At 40.5% G+C, this 25667-nt stretch overlaps 1 protein-coding gene across 5 annotated transcripts in view; it reads right to left on the bottom strand.

Moving 5' to 3' along the window:
- Positions 1–25667, bottom strand: part of diaph2 (diaphanous-related formin 2) — an 852337-nt gene that overhangs the window by 173215 nt on the left and 653455 nt on the right. For all 5 annotated transcript variants that reach the window (XM_078211680.1, XM_078211681.1, XM_078211683.1 and 2 more), the window contains one exon: positions 4408–4573. In XM_078211680.1, coding sequence (XP_078067806.1) covers positions 4408–4573 — 166 coding nt within the window. The remainder of the gene's footprint in view (positions 1–4407; positions 4574–25667) is intronic.

Below are 25667 nucleotides of genomic sequence, written 5' to 3'. Positions count from 1 at the left end.
ACAACGTGACCGCTCCTTTCCTATTTCTAACCTCAGCCCATATTACCTCAGTGTGCAGATCCCCCTCGAAGTGCCTTTCCGCAGCCGTTAAACTATCCTTGATTAACAATGCTACTCCTCCACCTCTTTTACCAGCTTCCCTAAACTTACTGAAACATCTATACCCCGGAACGTCCAACAATCATTCCTGTCCTTGTTCTACCCACGTCTCCGTAATGGCCACAACATCGTAGTCCCAAGTACCAATCCACGCCCCAAGTTCATCTACCTTGTTCCGGATGCTCCTTGCATTGAAGTAGACACACTTCAACCCACCTTCCTGTCTACCGGTACCCACCCTTGACCCTGATACCTGCCCCAATACCTCACCACCCTCACTGACTTCTGGACTACAACTCCTTTTCCCACTCCCCTGACAAATTAGTTTAAACCCCCCTGAAGAGCCATATCAAATTTCCCTCCCTAATAACTGGGGTCTACTATAACATGACACATGGAAACTAAACCTGGTCCTCGCTCTCTTCTCATTTTCTTTTCTTTTTCTTGAGAGAGCTAAACTTTTAGGACATGGCTCCTGGCGCATTCCCAAGTAGCCAATTTTAATATTACATCTGGATGATGTGTGATGTGGATCATCTGAACTGAGGAATCACAAGTACCGACCGCTTAAGAGGTGCAAACTTTCAAGCCAAGGTGGGAGAAGAGTTATGGGGGTGGGTGAAGCAATGAGGTGCAAGAGGGACCATGGGAAGGAGAGGGACTGGGAGGAAGGCAAGTTACTATACTATTAGCTGAAGTCACTAAGGGCTATTTGTTGCATTGCAACAGCTGTCTTGGGCTGTATGGCTTTGATGCACTCGGAGTACAAAATAGGGTTCCTACACAATAAACAACAGTAATTGCAACCATTTTAATTTAATTTGGGGGCTTCATGTATTTTTTGCTAAATTCCCAAAGAAACAATTCAACCGTAAACAATACGGAAGTCATGGAAGTACATCAAATGCGAAAATCTTCAATTCCTGTGGAAGTATATTAAGGCCATTTTTTGTTCGTTGGTTACAGAAGCTGGGAGTATGGCAGACTTAGTGGCTGCCCACTTGAACCAGAGTGCATTTTTTATTTTTTCATGGGAATGGGCATTGCTGGCTGGGCCAGCATTTTCTGTCCATCCCCCTGAGGGCATTTAAGAGTCAACCACATTGCTGTGGATCTGGAGTTACATGTAGGCCAGACCAGATAAGGATGACAAATTTCTTTCCCGAAAGGACATTAGTGAACTAGATGGGTTTTTACAATAATTGTCAATAGTTTCATGGTCATTATTTGAGTTTTAATTCCAGATTTTTATTGAATTCAAACTTCACCATCTGCCCTGGTGGGATTTAAACCTGGGTCGCCAGAGCATTAACCTGGGTCTCTGGATTACTCGTCCAGTGACAATACCACTATGCCATTGCCTACCCAGACAGATTTCTGGCTTTAGTCTATCAGAATGTCAGCAAATTGCAGGCATAATTGCAATAGTTTGGCAACTTGCTCATCTTTTATGTTTTAAGCATAAAATATTGCTGGAGGCATTGGGTAATATAAAAACTTGCAGCACATTTGGTGAAGGTTGATCATTCTCTGACCTCCATGAGTAAGATTGTGATGCATGTTAATCAGTCTATTGCAGATCACAGTTATAATGAGGATTATCTGCAGCAGAACCGCCCATGACAGTCTATAATGCCAGTAATTGCTTCCTCGGAATAAATAGATTTATGTTTCTGAAGGACTTAATTATTGGTCTTTTTTTCTCATAGCTTTGTACAGTAGAATTTAATTAAAATACTTTTGAATAAAATATACTATAGATTGTTTTAGTATCCAGCTCATTAAATGCTTCATTACAACAATTGTATTGAACATTCTTTCATCATCACTGCAGAGGAATGTTATTAGTGATCAATAGGACCAATAAGAATGGAAATAATACTTCCTCAATACCATGTTAATATACAATGTTAAAGTTTGAAGCACTCATGCAGACCATGAAATAATGTTAACTTTTATTACTCTGTAAAAAAATGAATGATAGTGAATCTGTGGCCTGTTGTATACTTTGCCTAACTTTCTTGCCCAGTGTGCAAATGAGAGCCATGGTGATCAATAGTAGTTACATTATATATCTTATTATGTGCAATATTTTTCCACCTCCCTTATCCTCAACTGTTACAGTAAGTACAAGAAAACCATGGCCTTCTTACTACTATGAATGAAATGGTTCGATCAGTTGCCTCTGTTTCTTTCTTCCTTCCACTAGTCTACTGGACCAAACTTCTTCAAAAAGTTTCTATAGTTAACGATTTTCTCCTTTCTGGTACGACCTCTCTGTATGATAAAGCTGTCATCAACAGCTTTTTATTTTTTTTAAAAAACCTTTGAAGTCACCATCCCTGCAAACTAACGTCCATCTCCAACTTCCCTTTCCTCTGAACCCCTTGAATGTATTGTCACTGCCCAAAACCATTCCATCCTGCCTTGAACTCCATGTGTAATCTCTCCAACCAGATTTCCAGCGCTGCCACATTATTGAAGCGGCTCTTACCAAAGTCACAAATAGCAACCTATGTGACTATGGTAAAGGTAAACTATCCCTCCATGTCCTTTCACGGCCTTTGACATGCTTTACCTTGCCATCCACCTCCAACACCTGTCCACTATCACCTAGCTGGGAGCTGGGTAGGACTGTTCCATGCTCATCTGCAGCCACAGTATTAAATACAGTGACTTCCCTTTCCAGCATCATTATCTCTGGTATCTAGTGGCTGATCTACCTAACCTATGATGTGGAAATGCCGGCGTTGGACTGGGGTAAACACAGTGAGAAGTCTCACAACACCAGGTTAAAGTCAAACAGGTTTATTTGATAGCACAAGCTTTCGGAGTGTTGCTCCTTCCTCAGGTGAGATAACAGTTGTGTTCACAAACAGGGCTATGTATGCCCTGTTTGTGAACACAACTCTTCACTCACCTGAGGAAGGAGCAACACTCCGAAAGCTTGTGCTACCAAATAAACCTGTTGGGACTTTAACCTGGTGTTGTGAGACTTCTTACTGTGCCTACCTAACCGAAACATCTTTGGTCTAAGGGGCAATTTAGTATGGCCACTCCACCTAACCAGCACACCTTTGGACAGTGGGAGGAAACCAGAGCACCCAGAGAAAACCTACACAGATATGGGGAGAATGTGCAAACTCCACACAGACAGTCACCCAGGGCCAATATTGAACCCGGGCCTCTGGCAATGTGAGGCAACAGTGCTAACCATTGCGCCATCGTGCTGCCCCAATGTTTTATTACGTTAAAGGCGCAACACAAATATAAACTGTTCCTGAGAATAGAGCCAATATTTCAAGTCTGGATGGCCCTTCGACAGAGCTGCTTTAATGAAGGGTCATCCAGACTCGAAACATTGGCTCTATTCTCTCTCCACAGATGTTGCCAGACCTGCTGAGATTTTCCAGCATTTCTGTTTTTGTTTTAGATTCCAGCATTCGCAGTATTTTACCTTTATATAAACTGTTCTTGTTGTAAAATCTCAAGTATTGCAAAATACACTATTTCGGAAGTGGAATGACTGACTGCCTTGAATGAAAGACTGCTTAAAAGATGGGCTTTGAATCTTTGCAGAAGAAAGTTTTTGTCTTTAAATTGGAGGAACAACACTTTATCTTCTGATTAGGCATGCTATAGCCTTCTGGACTCAACACTGAGTTCAACAACTTTAGACTGTGAACTTTCTTCTCCATCTTAACCCCCATTTATGTTTGTTTTTTCCAATACAAATGCTGCACCCCCCCCCCCCCTCCCCCCAACACACAGGGCCAGCTGTCAGCTGTTTTTAGTTTGCCTTTCACTGAGCACTGACCTTTGTTCTCCTATTTATATATTCTGCTGTCTTATCTTTATGTCACTACCATCACCTTCTTTAGTCTTTAATGCTACCATTAACATTCACTTTGTCTTTTGTCCATGGCACCTTTGTCAATCTCTACTTAGCTCCTACATATCCCTCACCTTCTATTCTGCCACACCCACCTCACTAACTATACAATCCATCACATTACTACTCCACATTAGCTCTGAAGAGTCATACAGACTCAAAATATTAACTCTGCTTCTCTCCCCACAGGTGCTGTCAGACCTGCTGAGTTTATCCAGCATTTTCTGTTTTCATTCTTTTTATCCAGTTTGCTGTCACTAATCCTGTTTAGTTCCTTTCAAAGAGCCCTTTGTGATGCATTACAAAAGATAAAGCCTTCATTCAAAGTAATAAAGTTAACATTTTGCACATATATTATAAAGGTGTGAAATAAATTCCATCTTTCAAATGGTGTAAAATGCACTCTTGGTACTCACCAGGAACATGGACCTGAAGTTTCTGAGATCAGTGAAGAAATCATCAATACTGACGACTTTAGGATCAAAGACAAAGTATTCACCCAGTCCTTTGTACAACTTCATCATATTTCCATACATGTTGGAAAGTTTTTCATACTGTTCTCTTGCATGCTTTGCAAAGCTGTGAAGTCTGGTTAAGGAATGTATTGCAAAACAATTAACTGTCCATACCAAAATAAAAAAGACAAGTTTAGATCTTGCAGCTTTTCATGAATCATGTTTTTCAGACAATTTTCAGTGAAACAAAAACAATCCTGCCAATTTTATCTTCTCCATCAGCAGAAAGTAATTTCCTATTAAAATAACTCAGTCTTTTGTTCTTTATTCCATTCAGAACAACAGTGATCATGCATGTTTTTAATGAGCCATGTTCCTTTCCTAGTTACTGAGAGTTCTGATTATTTGTAAGCCTTTACTTTAAAAAAAAACATTTGTTTAAATAGTTCAGAAATTTAACAAAAAGCTACACAAAAGATTAGAAAGGTTAATAGGTAATACGAAAGAAAACTGGTAAATAAACCCACAGAAGGCAATATAAAGATTTTCTATAAAGTCATTAGTATTTGAAGCATGATCAGCATATGTGTAGGGTCACTAAGAGTTGAAGGGAAAAGGAGCAGGGCATCGACAGAAACATTGAATATGCCTATTGACTTAATTTTCAGAAACAGTAGATATTGAAATTATACAAGCACCAGCGGTGGGCGTAGTGGAGGTTTTATTTTTATGCCTGAAAGAGAATGCACAAATATTTTATTCTCAGTGCAGTTCTGGACATAAAATGTTTTTACAAGTTGACTAACTTCCAAGTTCTTTCTTTCCACTCTCAATTTTGGTACAAGTGACAAGTGGTGGTTGAGAGAAGTCTGATTAGAAGGGTTTTTCAAATGAAACAGTTGGTTTATTAGTACTCTGACACACAATGTGATCTCAGAAATTTCAAGTTCAGCTTTTTTGGAGATTTTCTTGATCATGAGATTTACTTCCTTCAATTGTAGCATCTTTTTAATCTTCACCCATTTATGTCCAGTTGAGCATTGCATGACAATGTCTTGTTGAGAAGGTGTAGGCCTAAATATTTCAGATGGTGGAGTTTTGGCACACCAGATAAATTCTCTCGCCAATCTACAAGTTGAGGCTTGGTGGGAAACAGCCCTTACGTGGCCAACATTCGCTACTTAATGGCCTCAATTTGTGACCTCCCCCCCCACCAGACCCCCTCCTCATCCCCTGCCAACACCCACAAAAAACCCACCGCAGGGAAGCGTGAAATTCAGGCCAGTCTGAATGTTTAGTTTGAGAGAAGGGCAATGAAAGGCAAGTCATTTGAAACACAGATTTTGGCTTACAATAAATCATCAAATCTGTAGAGTTCACACCCAAATTGTCAGTAGCATAAAATCTACTCATCTTTTGCAACAGCCTTAGTAGCATCACATCTCAGAAGTTTCTCAAAGCACTTCACGTGGAATAAGTTACTTTGAAATAAACTATTTTGCTGTTTGTATTTTGTGCAAAAAGCAGATGGGAGATGCCGATCGATGAAGGAATGCTGGCCAGGATACAGGAAGAAATTCTTGATTTTCATCACTGGAACACCTGAAACTATTGAAACAGACTGACAATGCTGCATTTCTTTTGTTCCTTCATGGAATGTGAATGTTGTCCATTTGTTACCTACAACTAATTGCTATTGAACTGAATGGCTTGATAGACCATTTCAGAGGGTAGTTAAGAATCAACCACATCGCTGTGGATCTAGGCTTAAAGGGCATGAGTGAATCAGATGGGTTTTACAACAATCGATGATAATTGTCATAGTCACCATTATGGAGCCTTGCTTTTAATTCCATAATTTTAATAATTGTTCTGTTGGCATATGCACTCAAGACAACACATAACTTGAAATACAAGTCATTGTGAATGCAGAATCGCAAACATGGACCAACAGAACCGAATACCATTTTGTTACCTAATTTACCCGTGAGTACACTTTGTTTTTTTCTTAAATATCATAGAATGAATATGAAACTCCGAAACATGACAATTTTTTTTGCAATAAAAGGATATGATTTCGTCAAATGATAGCATTTGCAGAGTTTAAACACATTTCTACAAGAGGTACAATATGGAATAGGAAACAGAAAAATAAGATTCATCAAATTATCAGTTTGTTTATTTTCCCATTTTTGCATATTGTCCATTTAGAGAATATCTTTGGGTAGACGGCATTTTATGATATGGTGGGGATTCCAGGGATTGGGACTTTGACACATGTACATTGTTAGGTGGCATTCCACAATATAAGTGCCAACACAGAAATAACTCATTACATGTTTAATTGTTGGGAAGTTGCATTCAAAGACTGCTGTGGGCCTATATGGACAACTGAATGTTCAGACCTCATCTGTGCTTTCAAATGCTATGGATCAATAGTCATCACAATGTGCATGGCGTCATTGAATTTTGATTGTAGGAGACAATGCGCTGCTGGACTGTGGCTTTTGTGTCAAGGTATGTTTGACTGGATTTTATTTCAATGGTGATTAGCTCCTAATGAGCATGGTTATCACTGATTCTTATTCTTGGATACAGAAAAAGTATGTGGGTGTCCGCATTTTGTTTTATGAACCAGCTGTGCAGTTTGAATAAGTTTTTATTGTTGTGTCGCTGATAGTCGAGAACACTTAATGGCCCTTGCCCAAAGACAGTTACTATAGTTACAGCATGTAGCTATTTTTTTCTTATGTTTTAGTTGATAGCAGATTGAAAGAAAGTAGCATTGGCCGGGTTATTTCCACACAAAGTAAATTCCTTTATACACATCCGTATATATTGTATATTCAATGGATTGCAAGCCATGTACAAGATCTATCAGTTGTGCTAATGCAACAAAATAGTGACTCGTTCAGCTACAAAATAATTTTTTTTACTTTACAAAGTAGAGGATTTGAAACTTCATGAATTTCTGTAATTCCCAAGATTCCTGTTTCAAAGGTATCACTCAGTTTATGTAATGGGGAAGCTTCGCTAACATTGCAGCAACAGTCACGAGGAGGCATCAGACAGCAACTGCTTTATATTTTGACTGTTGGCTTTCCATGATAGTTGGTAAAATCTGTACAAACAGCCAGAAGTAATATATTATTAACGGCATTTGTCTCCTGACAAAAGTAGTGGCTTACACTTACAGGTACTAGAGCTTACAAAGGCAGCAGCACTGCATTAAAATGGGTTGCTTCATTCAGCAGTACAAAGATGGCAAATGTGGATAGTTATTAGTGACAGTTATATATTGGACCTCTGACCTTTAATATGAACTGTCTATGCATCATCAGGAAAGTTACTCCAGCAGCCAACTGAAGTTAAAACAGTCATTGGTGCCATTATATCTCTCAATGACGGTGAAGGTCAAAGCAGACTTAGTGATAGTGAACTGCTTGACTCAGTTATCTGAAGTCAGTGGGAGCAGTTCAGTTCTTTTTTATTGGCTGGCTTAGATGGCATACCACTTAATGTTTGATGCTGCCATCAGAACCATTGCTTTGTTTATATTTGCAGATTGACACCTACTTTAGAAGTTGCAAATTGCAAGAAAGCAACAAAGTATTTAACAGCACCTTAGCACATTGCTTGGAAAATCTCAAGTTGCTCTACATACAACAAATTATTTCGAAATATAGTGCCTATTAGGTTGCACAGCAAGATTCAACAAACAACAATGAGATGAACTGTAGTAGCAGCAAACCTACTCCAGAAGCTTGAGCATATAGTCCAACACAACAGTCTATGACAGTACTCAGAGAGATATGGGCTGCACAGTGGTTAGCACTGCTGCCTTAGTGTCAGGGACCCAGATTCAATTCTAGCCTTGGGTCACTGTCTGTGTGGAGTTTGCACATTCTCCGTGTCTGCGTGGGTTTCCTCCGGGTGCTCTTGTTTCTTCCCATAGTCCAAAGATGTACAGGTTGATTGGCTATCAGAGTCAGGTGGATTAGCAGGGTAAATATTTGGGGTTACAGGGATAGGGCCTGGGTGGGATTGTTGTCGATGCAGGCTTGATGGGCCGAACGGCCTCCTTCTGCACTGTAGAGATTATAGTCTATTCTAAGATAGAGGCGCCATCTTTCGGATGATCACCTAAAATGGATTGGAGGCTGAATGCAGTTGAAGCGCTGCTCTAAAAAATGCAGATCACATGCCAGTGCCGAAACAGTCAGAATTCTTCAGCAATCCCTGGGATTGCCAACAAAGTAGTTTTCAATTTTAAATTATAAAGAATAAATTATCCTGTTGAAACAGCCTTTGATCCCAGCCTTCGCATTCGCCCTGTTGCGATTGCCTGCTTCAATCCCCTACCCTGAAACTTCAGGCTACTGCCAGAGAGGCAAGCACACCAACGTCCAGCTTCTTTCATCAGCATGTAGCCTATGCAGCTCCAACAGGCTCTTTACACTCACACACAAGTGGTTCAGGCCAGAGGTCAATGCTTGGTCAGCATTGGGTCCCATGTGTTGGGGATGGGTGCTGATTATGTAACACTGGACCCAAAAGCCAATTATTCATGTAAATTGAGTCTGTGTCTTTATATGCTCTGTTTGTGAACAGAATTCCCACTCACCTGAAGAAGGGGCTTGCAGCTCCGAAAGCTTGTGTGGCTTTTGCTACCAAATAAACCTGTTGGACTTTAACCTGGTGTTGTTAAACTTCTTACTGTGTTTACCCCAGTCCAACGCCGGCATCTCCACATCCCAAAAGCCAATCCAGACAATTTTTCACCTCAGCGCGTTTAATGGAATTTGCAATATTTGCAAAACTGATCACCCAGTTGTTCACAGTTCTGTATAAACAATAATATATGCGGAAAAGTGCATGGCCTTGATAAAAAGGAACAAAGATTGAACAAAATTCGTAAAACGTTCATTACAAAATCATTTACTTGCTAATTACATTGGCTGGTACTTCTTTAACCTATTCACCCCATTCATTCAGTTAATTATAAAAATTATTTCAGCTAATCAAATAAAGCACTGGGAACATGCAGATGTCATTTGGGGGCTCATGCCAAATTTGGGAGAACTGTCTCACAGACTGGCTTGACATCGTCATACTTACAGAATCATATCTTACAATGTCCCAGACACCACCAACATCACTACCCCTGTGCCACGGGCAGGACAGATCCAGCAGAGGTATGTGGTATACAGTTGGGAGGGAATTGCCCTTGGAGACTACAACATTGATTCTGGACCCAATGATCCCTCATGGCATCGGGTCTAACATAGACAAGGAAACCATGTAGGAAAAAGGAGAGTAGGCCATTGAGCCCATCAAGCTTTCTCCACTAGATAAAAGGAAATTACTGCGGATGCTGGAATCGGAAACCAAAAGAGAAAATGCTGGAAAATCTCAGCAGGTCTGGCAGCATCTGTAAGGAGAGAAAATAACTGACGTTTCGAGTCCAGATGACCTTTTGTCAAAGCTGAACTTAACCTATTGACTACAGCTCAGCCTTCAACACCATTATTCCCACGAAACTCATCTCCAAACTCCATGGCCGGGGTCTCGGCTCCTCCCCCTGCAACTGGATCCTGAACTTTCTAACTCTCAGACAACTATCAGTAACGATAGGCAACAGCATCCTATCTCCTTATAGGCAACAACACCTCCTCCACGATCATCCTCAACACCCTACTATTCTCAGCCCTCTTCTATTCTTCTTATCCATCTATGAACATGTGGCCAAATTCCCCTCCAATTCGATTTTCAAGTTTGCTGATGACACCATCGTGGCGGGTCGGATCTTAAACAATGATGAGACAGAGTACAGGATTGAGATAGAGAATCTGGTGAACTGGTGTGGCCTCAATAATCTCTCCCTCAATGTCAACAAAATGAACAAGATTGTCATCGACTTCAGGAAGTGTAAAGGAAAATATGCCCCTGTATACATCAACGGGGACGAAGTAGAAAGTGTCGAGAGCTTCAAGTTTTTAGGTGTCCAGATCACCAACAACCTGTCCTCATAGAAATCATAGAAACCCTACAGTGCAGAAGGAGGCCATTCGGCCCATCGAGTCTGCACCGACCACAATCCCACCCAGGCCCTACCCCCACATATTTACCCACTAATCCCTCTAACCTACGCATCTCAGGATTCTAAGGGGCAATTTTTTTTTAACCTGGCCAATCAACCTAACCCGCACATCTTTGGTCCCTCCATGGCGACACTATAGTTAACAAAGCCCACCAATGCTTCTACTTTCTCAGAAGATTAAGGAAATTTGGCATGTCAGCTACGACTCTCACCAACTTTTACAGATGCACCATAGAAAGCATTCTTTCTGGCTGTATCACAGCTTGGTATGGCTCCTGCTCTGCTCAAGACCCCAAGAAACTACAAAAGGTCACGAATGTAGCCCAATCCATCCTGCAAACCAGCCTTCCATCCATTGACTCTGTCTATACTTCCTGCTGCCTTGGCAAAGCAGCCAACATAATTAAGGACCCCACGCACCCCAGACATTTTCTTTTCCACCTTCTCCCTTTGGGAAAAAGGTACAAAAGTCTGAGGTCACGTACCGACCGACTCAAGAACAGCTTCTTCCCTGCTGCTGTCAAGACTTTTGAATGGACTTATCTTGCATTAGGTTGATCTTTCTCCACACCCTAGCTGTGTAGTAACACTACATTCTGCATTCTCTCGTTTCCTTCTCCATGAACGGTATGCTTTGTCTGTATAGCGTAAGAAACAATACTTTTTACTATGTTAATCCATGTGACAATAATAAATCAAATCAATCCTTTCTATTTCTCTTTGGAGACTCTTTGTATCCTCCTCACAACTTGCTTCCCTACTTATCTTTGTATCATCGGCACATTTGGATATAATACTGTCAGTCCCTTCATCCAAATCTTTAATATAGATCGTAAATAGTTGAGGCCCCAGCACTGATTCTTGCAGCACTCCACTAATAACCTGAAAATGACCCATTTTTACCGACTCCCTCCTGTCATTTAGCCAATCATCTATCCATGCTAATATACCCCTCCCAAAATCATGAGCTGTTGTGTAGGAGCTTTTACTGTGGCATCTTATTGAACGCCTTTTGGAAATCCAAATACACTACATATACTGGTGTCCCTTTATCCACTCTGATGATTACAACCTCAAAGAACTTTAATAAGTTTGTCAAATATGATTTCCCTTGTACAAAACAATGTTATTTCTGCCTGATATAAAGGCAAAATACTGTGGATGCTGGAATCCAAAACAAAAATGGAGAAAGCTAGCGAAACTGAGCAGATTTGACAACATCAATGGAGAAAGAATTGAGTCAACGTTTCAAGTCTGGGTGCCAGACATTTTTCAGATTCGCTGGGACGTTTCCAGTGTCAAGGGAATTTTGGAAGATTGTAACAAATGGATTGACTATATCTGCAGCCATTTCCTTTAAGATCCTACAGCGTAGGCCACCAGTTCCAAGGGGTCCCCAGCCTTTAGATTCATAGATGTTTACAGCAAAGAAGGAGGCCATTCGGCCCATCATGTCAATAAAGATCTGACTACACTAATCCTATTTCCGAGTGCTTGGCCCAGACCATATGGCAGTATAAGTGAATATCTAAATACTTCTTAAATGTTACAAGGGTTTCTGACTCAACCATCCTTTCAGGCAGTAGGTTGCAGACTCCCACCACCTTCTGGGTGAAGAGGTTTCTCCTCAACTCCCCTTTTGACTTTTACCTCTTACCTTTAATCTATGACCCCTGGTCAGTGACCCCACTACTAATGGAAAAAGGGCTTTCTTATCCACCCTATCTATGACTCTTATCAAGCAGCACTGAGAGTCATAGAGTCACATAGGTTTACAGCATGGAAACAGACCATTGCCGCCCTTTTTTCTTAAAAACCCCTAAGCTAATCCCAATTGCCTGCTTTTGGCCCATATCCCTCTATACCCATCGAACCCATGTAACTGTCTAAATGCTTTTTGAAAGACAATATTGTACCCGCCTCTACTACCACCTCTGGCAGCTTGTTCCAGACACTCACCTCCCTGTGTGAAAACATTGCCCCTCTGCACACTTTTGTATCTCTCCCCTCTCACCATAAACCTATGCCCTCTAGTTTTATACTCCCCTACCTTTGGGAAAAGATATTGACTATCTAGCTGATCTGTGCCCCTCATTATTTTAATAGACCTCGATAAGATCACCCCTCAGCCTCCTACGCTCCACAGAAAAAGTCCCAGTCTATCCAGCCTCTCCTTATAACCCAATCCATCAAGTCCCGGTAGCATCCAAGTAAATCTTTTCTGCACTCTTTCTAGTTTAATAATATTCTTTCTATAATAGGGTGACCAGAATTGCACACAGTATTCCAAGTGTGGCCTTACCAATGTCTTGTACAACTTCAACAAGACATTCCAACTCCTGTATTCAATGTTCTGACCGATGAAACCAAGCATGCCGAATGCCGCCTTCACCACTCTGTCCACCTGTGACTCCACTTTCAAGGAGCTATGAACATGTACCCCTAGATCTCTTTGTTCTGTAAACTCTCCCCAACGCCCTACCATTAACTGAATAAGTCCTGCCCTGGTTCAATCTTTCAAAATGCATCACCTCGCATTTGTCTAAATTAAACTCCATCTGCCATTCGTCAGCCCACTGGCCCAATTGATCAAGATCCTGTTGCAATTGGAGATAACTTTCTTCACTGTCCACTATGCCACCAATCTTAGTGTCATCTGCAAACTTACTGCGGCACGGTAGCACAGTGGTTAGCACTGCTGCTTCACAGCTCCAGGGACCTGGGTTCGATTCCCGGCTTGGGTCACTGTCTGTGTGGAGTTTGCACATTCTCCTTGTGCCTGCGTGGGTTTCTTCCGGGTGCTCCGGTTTCCTCCCACAGTCCAAAGATGTGCGGGTTAGGTTGATTGGCCATGCTAAAATTGCCCTTAGTGTCCTGGGATGCGTAGGTTAGAGGGATTAGTGGGTAACTATGTAAGGATATGGGGATAGGGCCTGGGTGGGATTGTGGTCGGTGCAGATTCGATGGGCCGAATGGCCTCTTTCTGTGCTGTAGGGTTTCTAAGATTTCTAAGATTCTACTAACCATGCCTTCTATATCCTCATCCAAATCATTAATATAAATGATAAATAACAGTGGACCCAGCACTGATCCCTGAGGCACACCGCTGGTCACAGGCCGCCAGTTTGAAAAACAACTCTCTACAACCACACTCTGGCTACTGTCAAGAAGCCAATTTTGTATCCATTTAGATACCTCACCCTGGATCCCGTGAGATTTAACCTTATGCTACAACCTACCACGCGGTACCTTGTCAAAGGCCTTGCTAAAGTCCATGTAGACAACATCAACTGCACTGCCCTCATCTACCTCCTTGGTTACGCCTTCAAAAAACTCAATCAAACTTGTGAGACATGATTTTCCACTCACAAAGCCATGCTGACTTGAAAAATACAATTACCTGCTCACTGATGCTCAGCCACTCAGCTCAGCTCCTGACCTTATTATAGCCTTAGTCCAAACAGGAACAAAAGAGCTGATTCAAAGAGGAGAGGGAGAGTGAAAGCCCTCAATATCAAGGCAGCATTTGACCAGAGTCTGCCATCCAAGGAGCCTTAGCAAAACTGAAATCAATGAGAATCAAGGGAAAACTCTTTACTGGTTGGAATCAGAACCAGCACAAAGGAAGGTGATTGTGATTGTTGGAGGTAAATCACCTCAGTCCTAGGATATAATTGCAAGAGCTCCTCAGGGCAGCATTCTAGTTGCTACCATCTTCAGCTGTTTTCTCATTAACCTTCCCTCCATCATAAGATCATTAGTGGATATTTTCACATTGCTCAATGACATCCGTAACTCCTCAGATGCTGAAGCAGTCCTTGTCCACGTGCAGTAAGACCGATGACAGCAAATCTATCCATTTCCCTCTGACATTTAACAGCACTACCATTGCTGAATCCCCACTACCAACATCCTAGGAATTACCACTGATCAGAAATTGAACTGACCAGCAACATAAATACTGTGGTTATAGCAGCAGATCAAAGACTGAACGTTTTTGAGGTGAGTAACTCACCTCTTGACCCTCTAAAGCTCTGTCACCAGCCACAAGGTACAGGTTCAAGAATGTGATGGGATACTCCCCACCTGTTTGTATGACTGCAGCTCCAAAAACACTCAAGAAGCTTGACACCATCCTGGACAAAGCATTCTGCTTGATTGGCACCTCTTCCGCCAAAGTAAACATTCATTCCCACTACCACTGATGCATAGTGGCAGCAATATGCACTATATACAAGACGTACTGCAACAACTAGCCAAGGTTCCTCTGACAAAACCTTCCAAATTCACAGCTCTACCACCTACAAGGACAAGGGCATTAGGTGCATGGGAGCAGCAAGTTCCCCTCCAGTCTCATACCATCCTGACTTGTAACTATATTGCCATTCAGGCAATAAAGGCATAGGGAGTGGGATAGCTTGATCTTGGTTTCAGATAAAGCTCGGCACAACATCGTGGGCCGAAGGGCCTGTTCTGTGCTGTACTGTTCTATGTAAATGCTGACCTTGCTACCGATGCCCACATCCTATAGAAATAATAGAAACAAGAACTCTCCTCTATTCCTTCCTATCCTGCATTTTCCCCCCTCAGCTTCAAGACTTCCTCACCTCCCCCATTCTAAGTTATCATGCGTAGATGCAAATCTGCTTAAGTGCCCTGCTAATGCTGTAAGGGGCTGTAGGATAATGCATCAGCAGGTGTCAGAACTCCACACTTGCTCATTTTCTTCCCAGTATAGGAACATTCTAATTAATTTGGTATCTACTTAAGGCCATACATGCCCTGTGAGGAAATCACATCATCAAGCCTTGTCACATTGGGACAAAATATTTTGTGCGCTAAGATCTTGTATCAATACGATTTCCGAAAAAAACCTGAAGTAGTTATACCCAAAATGATAACCTTTCATCCGATGCTGATTGATCTGAACTGCATTTCCAACATCCTGCATTTTTACCTAACACTCCCAACATTTTAAAAAACTGACGTTTTCCAATCAGGGCAACACTAGGTTATCTATAATTACAGTACAGATATCACAGCCTGGGAATTATATCCTTGAGATATTAAAAGGGGAGAAGGTTATGTGCAAATGAAAGCTTGAAATTGTTTTCTTGCAATTATATTAGATTACATAGAATTCTGAATGTTCAGATGGGGTTCAATAAAAGGTGTAAATAATGCCTTTTTTGGTTTAACAGGGTATATGATATGCATGGAAACCCAATGATCTGCTTCAGAGTGTCTAAATCAAATGACTTCACAATCCATGCAAAGAAAGAATTTGCATTTATATTGCCCCTTTCATGATCTCATGCGTCCCTAAGCACTTTACAACTGATGAAGTATGCTTGAAGAGTTGCTGTAATGTACTGTAATGCGACAGCCACACAGCAAGCAGTCCACAAACAACACGGAGGTAAACAGCCAGATAATCTGTTTTAGCAATGTTGGTTGAGGATTGATTATGGGAAGAAGGATTCTAGGAAGGGAATACATCAATCATGGTTAACCAAGGAAGTTAAGAATAGTATTAAACTGAAACGTGGCAAAGATTGGTGGTAAGCCAGAGGATTGCGAAGGTTTTAAGAACCAACAAAAGATGACCAAAAAAATAAAGAGGGAGAAGCTAATTATGAGGACAAAACAACAAGTAATATGGACAGTAAGAGTTTTTAAAAATAGATAAAAAGAAAGATAGGAGCCAAAGTGAACTAGTCGTCTTGGAAAATGAAATTGGGGAAATAACAATAGGGAACCAGGAAATAGCAGAGGAGTTAAATAAATATCGTGTGCTGCCTATCTTCACTGTGGGAGACACGAATAACATTCCAAAAATAGGAATAATCAAGGGGGAGGGTGGTGTGGTACAATTAAATATAACTATCGCTAGAGAAAATACTAGGGAAATTAATAGGATTAAAGGCCGATACGTCCCGTGGACCTGTTGGGTTGCATCTTTGAATAATAAAGGCAGTAGCTACAGAGATAGTGGATGCACCGGTAGAAACCTTCCAAGAACCCTTAAATTTTGGAAAGGTGCGAGATGATTGAAAAATTGCCAATGTAACACCCTTATTCAAAAAGGGAGGGAGACAAAAGCTGGCAACTACAAGGCAGTTGGCTAACATCTGTCATTGGAAAATGGCAGAGTCCATTATAAAGGATGTAATGGCAGAATATTTAGAATGACATAATATAAACAAGCAGTTTCAGCATGGCTTTATGAAAGGGTAGTCATGTCTGACAAATTTATTCACATTCCTTGAGTTGGTTATGTGCAGGATAGATAAAAGGGGAACCAATAGATGCAATATATTTGGATTTTCAAGAAGTATTCAATAAGATACCACACAAAAGGTTGCTTAATAAGGTAAGACCCATGGTGTTGGGATAGTATATTAGCATGGATAGAGGACTGACTAACTTTTCGAAGTAATAAGTCTAACAACACCAGGTTAAAGTCCAACAGGTTTATTTGGTAGCAAAAGCCACTTTTTTACAGCTGATGAAGTCTGCTTGAAGAGTTGCTGTAATGTACTGTAATGCGACAGCCACACAGCAAGCAGTCCACAAACAACACGGAGGTAAACAGCCAGATAATCTGTTTCAGCAATGTTGGTTGAGGATTGTTTTGCGACCAAATAAACCTGTTGGACTTTAATCTGGTGTTGTTAGACTTCTTACTGTGTTTACCCCAGTCCAACGCCGGCATCTTCACATCATAACTTTTCGAAAACAGAGAGTTGGGATCAGAGGGGCATTTTCAGAATGGCAACCTGTAACTACTGGGTTCACAGTAAGAGTTTTAACAACACCAGGTTAAAGTCCAACAGGTATATTTGGTAGCAAATACCATAAGCTTTCAGAGCGCTGCTCCTTCGTCAGATGGAGTGGAAATGTGCTCTCTACAGGGATCTGTGCTGGGGACACAATTATTTGCAATATATATTAAAGACTCAGACAAAGGAAGTGAACGTACTATTGCCAAGTTTGCAATCATGGAAAAATAGGTGAGAACGCAAGTGGTGAGGATGACACAAAGGGAGCAATCTTACACAAAAATTTTTAAGTGCTGGAACAAGAAAGAAAGCGGGAGTTTCAGACCTGTTTTCTGGGCAAGTTTGAAAATGCAATCTTACGCACTTATGACAATGCAAAGCATGTCATTAATATTAAAATTGGCTTTGCACCCTTTTTGGGCGTGAAACCGATTCTGCCAGCAAAAGTGCCGGTAACTCTGCAAGTGGAGAGAAATCGGGCGTGAACCCGATTTTTCATTCTGCTAGCAATCTTACTGGTGTGACGATGGTAAAATAGCGCCCAAAGAGATTGCAGAGAGACACCGACAGGTTAGGTGAATGGGCAAAAACGTGGCAGGTGGAATATAATGTAGGAGAATGTGAAGTTACGCACTTTGGTAGGAAGAATAATGGAGCTGAACATTATTTAAATGAAGAAAAACTAGAGAGAGCTGGGGCACAGAGGGATTTGGGGGTCCTTGTGCATAAATCACAAAGGCTAACACAAAAGTTTAGCAGGTAATAGGGGAGGCAAATGGGCTTTATTTCAAAGGGAATGGAGTATAAAAATAGGGAAGTTTTGCCAAAACTGTACAAGGCACTAGTTAGATTACATCTGGAATACTGTGAACAGCTTTGGTCCTATTATCTAAGGAAAGATATACTGGCATTGGAGGCAGTCCAGATAAGGTTCACTAGGTTGACCCTGGGAATAGAGGGGATTTTCTTATGGGGAAAGGTTAAGTAGGTCGGGACTGTAATCATTGGAGTTTAGGAGAGGCAAACTTACTGAGATATATAGGATTCTCGGGGGCTTGACAGGCTAGATGCCATGGGGTTGTTTCCTTTTGTGGGAGGGACAGGGATAGGAGGATACAATTTCATAGTAAGGGGTTGCCCATTTAAAACAGAGATGAGGAGGAATTTCTTCTCTGAGGGTAGTAAGTCTGTGGAATTCTTTATTGCAGAGGATTGTAGAATCTCGGTCATTATCTATGTTCAAGGCTGAGATAGACAGATTTTTATTAAGTAAGGGAATCAGAGGTTATGGGGAAAAGGAGGGAAAGTGGAGTTGAGGTTTGTCATATCAAACCAGTTGAGATCTCACTGAATGGCAGAGTAGACTCCATGGACCAAATGGTCTACTTCTGCTCCTACGTCTTATGGTCTTATCAGGTGAGATACTGAGAAAACTCACCTGTTTTTCTTGGTGTATGTGTTATGAGATATTTTATATTCAGCTGATGAAGCTGATTGCAGTTTAATAATGTAGCACCTGAAAGGCAACACATTGGACAGTGCAGCATACTTCAGACGCTGAAATATTAGCTTGAAAACTTCAGGTTGCATTTACTCATTATGGTGTGTGTACACTCTCCTTTACGGACATAGCTCATTTCAATGACCTAGGCAACAAAGCACAGATTATCAACAGCCAAGATCCTCATCTCCAGATAGGGATACTAAAAGGATTTAACTTGTTCAAATCACAAATATGTCCTGTATAAATTTCCTGCGGTTTGCCCATTTTGGACATCAGCTTGAGAGCTGAATAGGTGGAACATCATCTGCGGTGACAGGTATCCATCAATAAATCAGGGTGCGTGGTCAACAATCAACTACAGTGGACCAGGCCAGCTCAACTATTGACTCTTGGGAATTCACTCAGTTCAAATCTTCTATCACCAAACAATTCACCTTGGAACATAGGATGAGACAATTCTGCCATTCAATTAGATCATGGTTAATCTGTTTCTCCATTCTAATTCCCATTCTTTGCTCCATAACGCACAACATCAATTTTTATCAAAAATCTATCAATCTCAAGTCTTGGAAATTCCAACTACCTGCTCATCCAGAACTTATTGAGCAAGGAGACTTCCATTATGTTTCGGTGAAAACTTGCTCCTTGGTTTCACTCTTAAATGGCCTAGTTTTTCTAATTTATTGATAATTTTTTTGCACCCACCCTTTAACATTATTTTAAACACCTTGATTAGATTACCCCGGTACATTCTTAATTCAAGGAAATGCAAACTTAAGTTTAAGCAATTAATCTTCATAATGTCTCTTCAAGTCCTGGTACTATCCTTTTGGGGTCAATCTGGGGTGAATCGCTCCCAAGGTTAATGTATCTTTCCTGAGGTTCGGTGTCCAAAACTGATTACAATACATCAAATGGGGTCTGACTTCCTCCCTCTGCGACTGGATCCTGAACTTCCTAATTCACAGACCACAATCAGTAAGGATAGGCAACACCTCCTCCACGATAATCTTCAACACCGGTGCCCCACAAGGCTGTGTTCTCAGCCCCCTACGATACCCCTATGACTGTGTGGCCAAATTCCCCTCCAATTCAATTTTCAAGTTTGCTGACGACACCACCGTAGTGGTACAGATCTCAAACAATGATGAAACAGAGTACAGGAATGAGATAATCTGGTGAACTGGTGCGGCGACAATAATCTCTCCCTGAATGTCAACAAAATGAAGGAGATGGTCATCTACTTCAGGAAACGTAGAGAACATGCCCCTGTCTACATCAACAGAGATGAAGTAGAAAGGGTCGAGAGCTTCAAGTTTTTAGGTGTCCAGATCACCAACAACCTGTCCTGGTCCCTCCATGCCGACACTATAGTTAAGAAGGCCCACCAATGCCTCTACTTTGTCAGAAGATTAAGGAAATTCAGCATGTCAGCTACGACTCTCACCAACTTTTACAGATGCAGCATAGAAAGCTTGGTATGGCTCCTGCTCTGCCCAAGACCACAAGAAACTACAAAAGGTTGTGAATGTAGCCCAAACCAGCCTCCCATCCATTGACTCTGTCTACACTTCCCGCTGCCTCGTCAAAGCAGCCAGCATAATTAAGGGCCCCACGCACCTCAGACTTTCTTTCTTCCACTTTCTTCCGTCGGGAAAAAGATACAAAAGTCTGAGGTCATGTACCAACCGACACAAGAAGAGCTTCTTCCCTACTGCCGTCAGACTTTTGAATGGACCTACCTTGCATTAGGTTGATCTCTCTCTACACCTTGGCTATGACTGTAACACTACATTCTTCAATCTCTCGTTTCCTTCGCTATGAACGGTATGCTTTGACTGTATAGCGCGCAAGAAATAATACTTTTCACTGTATGCTAATGCATATGACAATAATAAATCAAATCAAAATCAGTGGAAGAATCATTTCCCTTTTTGAATTCAAGCTGATTTGATATAATGGTCAACGCATCATTTTTTCTTTCTATGCACTTGTGCTGTACACAGATACCATATTTTTACTTGCTGCTCCACAACTCCCAGTCTCTTGTTGAGGAAATATTCCAATTTGACTTAGATCCAAAGTGGATGACCTCACATATCTCCACATTAAATTCCATCTGTCCTAGTTTTGCCCACTCACTTAATTTGCCTTTATCCCTTTGCAACTCCCTGCTTCCATCCACACAGCTTACTGTACCTATTCATTTCATGCAATCTGCAAACTGGGATACACAACGTTACATCCCTTTTTTCCAAGATGATTTCTGGGGAACACCACTTATTACATCCTGCCAATCAGAGAATGATATTCCCCCAAAAATTAGCAACACATGTCAGAAGGGTGCCAATTTTGTGTCCTCTCATTTTTCCCACCTACCTCTGTGGAAATAGTAAGAAAATGCCAATTGGAACTTTACTTGACCTAGTTCAAATAAATTCACAAATTAAGTAGATGCATGTTCAGCTTGTTCATCAATCTCACCTGAACTGTAAAATTAAGTTACATCATTTGCTGACTTTCTAACACTTAGGGTGGATCAACACAGTTAAATGAAAACACTGCTGACAGTTAATATTGAACTGAGATTACACCAAAGACTGTGAAAAACTATTTGGATGTTCCCCATTGCAGAATATTACTGTCACAAGATTCATAAGACAGTATAATCAGAGAATTATTTTACAAATCGAAAGCAAAATTACGCAGGAATTAAGAGCCTTATAGAGATTATAAAACAGTTACTTTGCTATTAGGAAGTAAAATTAGAGTGTCATTTGAGACTACAGTACTTATTATATAGATGTTATTTTGGCATAAAGTGGAAAATTGCTGCAATTACAGTGTAATTAAAATATTGTAAGGTTTTATCACATAATGCTAGGACTTGTTTGAGCACCAAAATGTCTACATACTAATCTGTATTTATCAACACTTCAATTGGAAAATAACTGAATTCTAGCTTCTTGCCAAAACATTCCATCGTCTACAATTTAGAACAAATCTGAATTCATATAGGGCTTTATTACCACATGATCGGATTCCCCAGAGTGCTTTACAGACAGTGGATTACTTTTCAAAAGCAAACAAAAGTAGCCAATCGGCACACAGCTGGCTTCCAATGAATGCTTTTGCTGATAGCGGCGGAAGCAGGAATTCTGCCCAACACAAGAAGAATTTATTTTACTTTTATTCAAGTAGTATCATGAGATCTTTCATGTTTCCCTGAGCTGAAAGATGAGCTTGGTCTGACTTTATAGTTGAAAGACTTAATATCTCATTTGAAATATGGCATCTTTGGCAATGCAGCAGTTCCTGAACAGTGCATGAAAGTGCCATCCTAGATTATGTAATCAGGACCTACCAAGGGGACCCATGAGCTGCTGATGCAGAGATAATATTGCTACCACTGAGGCAAAGTGACACTTGCACAATATAACTCGCAAACAGAAGTTTTTAATTGCCTCCATTTCAATTCTGCATGTCAAAACATAGTGTTTTCTCCAATGTTGGTAGCTATTCAAAAAAACAGAATACATTAAATAAATTTGACTAAAAGGGAGACACAGGAATGGATTGCAAATTTGATGAAAATTTAGAAAGAAAAAAGAAAGGAGAGTTGCTAAGTATGCACCTAGCAACCTTTAAGCTTGTATCCAAAGTTACTGGCATTTCTCTGAACAGGTCTACTATGAGAAACGCACTTCATTCGAATTTCGCCTAGGCTACTGTTATGTTATTAATTTTGCATCTTGAATTTTAAAAAAATGCACATCAATAGTATGTTTTTTTCTCCATGCATATCAATGTAAAAGTGCAACTTGGAAGTCAGGATGGCAGTCTGACTCAAACATACTTGAACTGAAGTCCCTCTAGTGGTAAGCCCTGCATCAATTTGACTTTGAATTGACGAAATTCTGGCTCGTGCCTCCTGAAATGTTTTAAAATATGATCTTTTAATGGGAGGAGAACCATATTATTAAAAGTGACTGACAAAACAAGCACATACAACACTTTCTCCTGAATAGAGAGATTGTGATGTACAGTGATGCATCTCTGGTAACAAAACTAGTGTCACATTTCAAGATTCTTAACTAATTCACCATTTTCCCTTTAATAGCAAAGATTTATAAGACTCTCATGGTACAGCTGTTGATTGGAAGTCAAATGAGGTGTCTGTTCAAAATTCTTGAGCCTATAAAGGTTCAATTAAAAAAATCCAGTAAAATTCACATTAGGAATGGAAGGTTAATCAGCATAACAATAAAGAAATTTATCAATGGATAAATACCTTGAAAACCTCATTGACTGGGCTAGACACTAAATATACTGTTTGACATAACACAATGCACATTTTTGTTTATTTTTAAAAAAATCTTGCATTCAAATTCTTTCACCTCACCTCAAAGGTTAGAAATATATTTTGACATTTTTGAACTGTAGAAGACAATTTTAAAGAGCCCCAATCCAGTCGTATGTGGATTAATTGGCATCCTGGCTGATCAACTCCTGAACTGGAATTGCTACTTCATTTCTTCACAGTTACAAAATAAATCAGTTGGTTGACGTACTTTTAACTTTAACTCAATAAATTGCGAATCAGTCCACCTTTTGGAAAATTGGTCACGGTCATTTGGAAGCACATAGAGTCAGAGGTTTACAGCATGGAAACAGGTCTTTCAGCCCAACTTGTCCATGCCACCCTTTTTCTTTTAACAACTAAGCGAGTCCCAATTGCCCGCGTTTGGCCCATATCCCTCTATACCCACCTTACCCATGTAACTGTTTAAATGCTTTTTAAAAGACAAAATTGTACCCACCTCTACTACTATTTCTGGTAGCTTATTCCAGACACTCACCATCCTCTGAGTGAAACAATTGCCCCTCTGGACCCTTTTCTATCTCTCCCCTCTCTCCTTAAACCTATTCCCTCTAGTTTTACTCTCCTACGTTGGGGAAAATATGTTGTCTATCTAGCTGATCTATGCCCCTCATTATTTTATAGACATTTATAAGATCACCCCTAAGCCTCCTACATTCCAGGGAAAAAAGTCCCAGTCTATCCAGTCTCTCTTTGTAACTCAAACCATCAAGTCCCGGTAGCATCCTAGTAAATCTTTTCGGCATTCTTTCTAGTTTAATAATATCCTTTCTATAATAGAACTGTATACCAGATCTGTACACAGTATTCCAAGTGTGGCCTCACTAAAGTCTTGTATAACTTCAACAAGACATCCCTGTACTCCTGTATTCAATGTTCTGACCATGAGAAAATAATACTCCGCTTGTACAAGAGTTTGCATTGTTGTAAGACATTCTGGGTCACATGATGATAAAATTAAATGTTAGGTGGCAAAGCTCGACTCCTGATTTTAAGGAACATGTAATCTACTTACAGGAGGGATTTTAACTTGGAATCTAAGAGAATAGCTCAAATCTTCCAGTAATAATGAAGATGGAACTGCCAGCATTTGGTGTCAATCCTCCATTGAAACTGTTAGCAACTTCTGGAACCATCAGTTTGCAGAATAACATGAAAATCAAGAATTCAATGAGTCTACAGTTCTCCGGGATTTGTGCTATTGAGGTACTCGCCAGATTGCAATCAATGGGAAAATGTATGATGGAAATTTCCACTTTTATGCTGTTAGTTTAACTGCTAAAACCACTGACAAAGTTACAGCTTGTCAACTGAGGTGTAACTTTATTTTTAAATAATATGTCAACTTAATAATTACTGCTAAACACTCACCAACCCCGAAAAGCTAGTTATATTAGAAAATCCACATAGCTTCAAAACATTTTAAGTATGTTTGCTTGTATTAACTTTAGCTTGTATCGTATTCCAATAATAATCATTTATAACATTAATTGGAAAGTTAAATTATGGTTTGTTCTATGTGAATACTTCATTGTGATTAGCTGTTCGCCTGTCTGCTGATATGCCTGCAGTGAGGTTTGCTAGTGCTGTTGGGGAAGGTTTAAACTAATTTGGCAGGGGCATGGGATCCTGAGAGAAGGTTCAGCAGAGGGAGATGTGCAGACAATAATCAGAAGAGACAGCAAGTGAGTCAGGAAGACACAGAAGTTATAGACTAGTTCAGGCACAAGGGAGTTTGGCAAGATTGGATGGTATTTATTTTAATGCAAAGGGTCTGACCAACAAGGCACATGAATTGAGGGCACAAATTAAAACATGGGGCATGATATCATTGTTGTCATTGAAGCATGGTTGAGGGCAGGATTGGCAGTTCAATATTCCAGGATATGCCTACATATCTGCTCTTCTATTTCATTCGAACTATTAGGAGGCCTATAGAACACTCTCAGCAATGTGACTGTTCCTTTTTGGTTTTTAAGTTCTACCCAGGATCTACAAGTGAGACAGGGAAGGGGGTAAAAGAGGAGGAGGTGTCTCAATTTGATCAGGGAATGATTTACAGCAGTAAGGGGGATGACATCTTAGATTGCTCTTCTAATGAAGCCATATAGGTAGAACTTAAAAACCAAAAAGGAGCAGTCACATTGCTGGGAGTGTTCTATAGGCCTCCTAACCGTCCGAATGAAATAGAAGAGCAGATACATAGGCAAATTTTAAAGAATAAAATGGAAGTTATAGTGGAGGATTTCAACTTACCCACATTAACTGGGTAGTCATAGTGTGAAAGGTTTAGACGGAGCGGAATTTGAAAAATGCGTCCAGGAGAAATTTTTAAGCCAGTATGGAGAATGTCCTCCAAGAGAGGGGATGGTCCTGGTAACAAAGCTGGTCAAGTGGTTGAAGTACGAACAAAGAACAAAGAAAATTACAGCACAGGAACAGGCCCTTCGGCCC

The sequence above is a fragment of the Mustelus asterias genome, chromosome 4 (assembly GCF_964213995.1).
Source record: "Mustelus asterias chromosome 4, sMusAst1.hap1.1, whole genome shotgun sequence".
NCBI lineage: Eukaryota > Metazoa > Chordata > Chondrichthyes > Carcharhiniformes > Triakidae > Mustelus > Mustelus asterias.
The sequence above is the reverse complement of the archived record's forward strand: the minus strand, read 5'-3'. Positions and strand labels throughout refer to the sequence as shown.